At 43.4% G+C, this 3,434-nt stretch overlaps 2 protein-coding genes across 2 annotated transcripts; one reads left to right on the top strand and one right to left on the bottom strand.

The window, feature by feature from the left end:
• The first annotated feature begins 6 nt into the window (after positions 1-6).
• On the top strand, positions 7-673 carry LOC106321554 (nascent polypeptide-associated complex subunit alpha-like protein 4). The gene is made up of 2 exons (XM_013759809.1): positions 7-39; positions 122-673. Exon 2 carries the CDS (start codon positions 209-211, stop codon positions 467-469), a length of 261 nt encoding a protein of 86 aa, XP_013615263.1. The 5' UTR covers positions 7-39; positions 122-208; the 3' UTR covers positions 470-673.
• Positions 674-1,520: 847 nt separating this feature from the next.
• Positions 1,521-2,282, bottom strand: LOC106321553. Its single transcript, XM_013759808.1, has one exon. The coding sequence runs from the start codon at positions 2,280-2,282 to the stop codon at positions 1,521-1,523; it is 762 nt and encodes a 253-aa protein (XP_013615262.1).
• Positions 2,283-3,434: the final 1,152 nt, after the last annotated feature.

Genomic DNA, 3,434 nt, shown 5'->3' with positions numbered 1-3,434 from the left:
ACTGATGTTAGCAGAGTGACTATCAAGAGATCAAAGAATGTAATAACCATTTTTTTTTTTGTTTAATTAATCCTATCTTTCTTGAAAACCAATGTTTGATTCTTGCATATCCCCTCTTCAGGTTTTGTTTGTCATCTCGAAGCCGGATGTGTTCAAGAGTCCCAACTCTGAGACCTATGTCATATTCGGCGAGGCCAAGATAGATGATATGAGCTCTCAGCTACAAGCTCAAGCTGCTCAGAGGTTTAAGATGCCGGATGTTGCGTCGATGATCCCCCCTAACGCTGAAGCAGCCGCGGTTGCGCAAGAGGAAGACGAAGATGATGATGATGTTGATGAGACCGGTGTTGAAGCCAAGGATGTTGAGCTCGTGATGACTCAGGCTGGTGTTTCCAAGGCCAAAGCCACTAAGGCTCTTAAAGCCAACGATGGAGATATTGTTTCCGCCATCATGGAACTCACTACATAGGTTGAGTTCTCGCACTTGTCCTCTTTTCATTATTAAACGTCTCATTTCTCGAACATTGTTTGTGTTCCGCCACTTTAAACGCTATTTTTCTCCTCTACTTTAGAGTCACAGTTGCACAAGTACCACATGATGATAACTTGTTTGTCACTGAACTTAATCTCCTGCTTTAAACAATCTCGATGTTTAGTGAGGCTTGCTTGTTTCTTTTGTCGATCATCCCATCTGATACAATGATAAAAACCAACTTTTTCTGTTAGAAAGAAAGAAACCTCTTGTGTATCATTGGTGAGAAGATGGGGATAACAGAGTAATGAATGAGTAGTTCTTCCACCATATCTGTGCTTTTCTGTTCAGCTCATCATTCACTAAGTTTCTCTCTACCAAACATGTCGAGGAGAGCACCTTAGAGGTCTAGGCTCAAAAACTTGAAGAGTGACAGGGGAAAGTCGGATTGTTCTCTAGGCTTAGAGGTCTGCTACTTCTGAAGAAGCCAACCAAGCTCGTTCAAGAAGCACACAATCTACGCTTGTTCTTCTGTTATATCTTCGACTTTTGGGGTGAAACTCCTCTTCGAGGCGATGTAACTCTTTCCAGATGGATGCATTGGCAGTTATCGATGGAAAACTAAGTATCTCGTTGAAATCTCCGATAAGGCACCACGGTTCTTTTCTGTTGGTACCAATACGATTGAGTCTTTCCCACACAGCATCACTCCCCTCTGTGGTAGGTTCGCCATATATACAAGAGAGGAAAAAAATGTTTTCTCCAAACTGAACCAAACAGTCTATCATATTTTTATCCGCAAATTTAACATCCATCTTTATGTTTTTCTTACAAAAAAGGGCCAGACCTCCACTGAGGCCTTCTGGGTTAACAGTATATACACGATCATATCCCAACCACACCTGAATATCTACTAGATCATCCCGACAATGTTTAGTTTCCATCAAGAACATAATCTCCGGAAAGTGTTTTCTACGCATCTCCCGGAGATGTTGAATTGTCAGACCTTGAGGCCGCCCCAAGCCCTAGAAATTCCAGCTCATAATGCTCATTGGGCGTTGGACAATCCCTCACTTGGGATCGTCGTAAGGCATTGCGCCTTAGGGGTTGACCTTCCACCCGTTCCTGACTCCACCTTCTTTCTCTTTTTGCTTCCTACCTCCTGCTTACCTTCCCTCCCATCTTCCACATCTTCCTGAGATTGGTCCATCAAAGCCAGTGCTGCTGCCTTTCTGATTCCTTTTGGAGGCCGGCGCCTCACGTACTGTTTCCTGGTGATAGTCCCGGAAGATCCAGGCTCAATAGAACCTATTTGGAAAACCGTAGGACTATCAGAATAGGATCTCTGTACACTGGCTACATTGCTTGCATCTGAGTGGCCAATCTCAAGTATAGGGTCACTTGAGACGGACTGGGGTTTGAAAGCTTTGAAAGCCCCCGCCATGAGCTTTTCTGGCTTATCATTTAGCTCGAAAGAGACCTTCTTCTGGCTTTTGTCTCCATAGTCAAACACCAAGCCTTTTCCTCTGTTGAGGTCACTCGTTACAATGGGGGGAGTTTCAAGGCGAAGCACAGTCCTCTGAGCTCTTGGATCTGATTCAGCTTCTCTAACCGTAGACCTCAATCTGTCCATCTTGATGGCTCTGTCTTCCCCTGTGTTCGCAACCATGTATCTTCTCATTTCCTCAAGCACTTCTTTTGCAATTTCTGGTCTTCCTGAGAGTGGATCCAGACCCACCTGCGTCTCATTCAAGACGCCAAAGAGAGGGTCGTCCTTGGTTAGGGTCACAGGAGTAGTAGGAACCACCATTTTAGCTTTGTTTCTCCTCGCTTGGGCTTCATCTTGATGTTTCCTCACTTCAATTGGACAGATTGTCTTTCCATGATTGAGGCGCTTGCAAGTGAAGCATCTCTTCTGAACCTGTTCATAATAAAAGTGAATGGTGGCCGTCTTTCCTCCCTTACGATTTATGACTAGACATTCTCAGCAGATTAGTGACGTTGAAGAGAACTTGGACCCGGATGTACGGCTGCGTAACCGGCTTCAGGGGGTCAAAAGCCACAACTATCACTTTTCCAATCATATCAACCAGGGTAGTTAGCGCCTCTATTGTGTAGTATTCCTCTGGTATATGACTGATCCTTACCCAAAGAGGAAAATACTGGAGATAATCCTCCGGCGGGTTCTCAACCCAGCGTTCCAGCACCATTGCCCATTCATTAAAGGTTTGTACACCTTTTTCCAGTACGTCCAGAAGGTCATGTTCAGTGTTGAAGATGAACTGGAACCTTTCTTGGGATAAAGCTATACCCCTAACTTTCCCTTCCTTTTGCCATTTGCGAGGCATAGTAGTTATGAGCCGAGACATACGCTGACACTCCGGGTTCAAGGTTCTCCCCATGAGACTGAGGCGATTTTCCTCGACAGAAGTGAAGCCCGGTCGATCTGGCATATTGAAGGGCTATTCTTCTTCTTCTTCCAGAAACAGAGCCATTAAAGCCCTATCCATAGCAATAGACATCTTTTCCGGCAGATAGGTTAAATACCAATAGAAGTTAATTTTTCCAGCTACCCAGACTTGAATGCTTGACGAACAGCTTTCAGAAACACTCAAAAGATCTTGATTTTTGAGCAAAACCACTTGAATTCCGTAAAAGAGGGTATGAAGAGGTAAATAAAAACGTGTTTTAACCACCTCCACTCACCAAAGACGTATTAAAATACTCTTTCTACTGACAGAAAACTTTAACCCACTTGGGGTTCCTTGAGAGCAAATTCTCACTCCTCTCTCTAAAAAGTATTCTGTTAGTTACACTTAAAAGGAATGAAATCGTTAAAATTTTATATTATGGGGAACGGGAATATAAGCTTTGACTAGTAGTAACAAAATAAATTTTTTACATTCTAAGACACATTATGACTTATGAATTACACATATAGACACATCCAGCTAGTCAGACA

Source organism: Brassica oleracea, unplaced genomic scaffold (genome assembly GCF_000695525.1).
Source record: "Brassica oleracea var. oleracea cultivar TO1000 unplaced genomic scaffold, BOL UnpScaffold01968, whole genome shotgun sequence".
Classification (NCBI taxonomy): Eukaryota; Viridiplantae; Streptophyta; class Magnoliopsida; order Brassicales; family Brassicaceae; genus Brassica; species Brassica oleracea.
This window is presented reverse-complemented; position numbering and strand designations above follow the sequence as displayed.

Coding starts and splice junctions, on each gene's coding strand:
- LOC106321554 (XM_013759809.1), top strand. CDS start 209: ATGAGCTCTCAGCTACAAGCTCAAGCTGCTCAGAGGTTTAAGATGCCG.
- LOC106321553 (XM_013759808.1), bottom strand. CDS start 2,282: ATGGTGGTTCCTACTACTCCTGTGACCCTAACCAAGGACGACCCTCTC.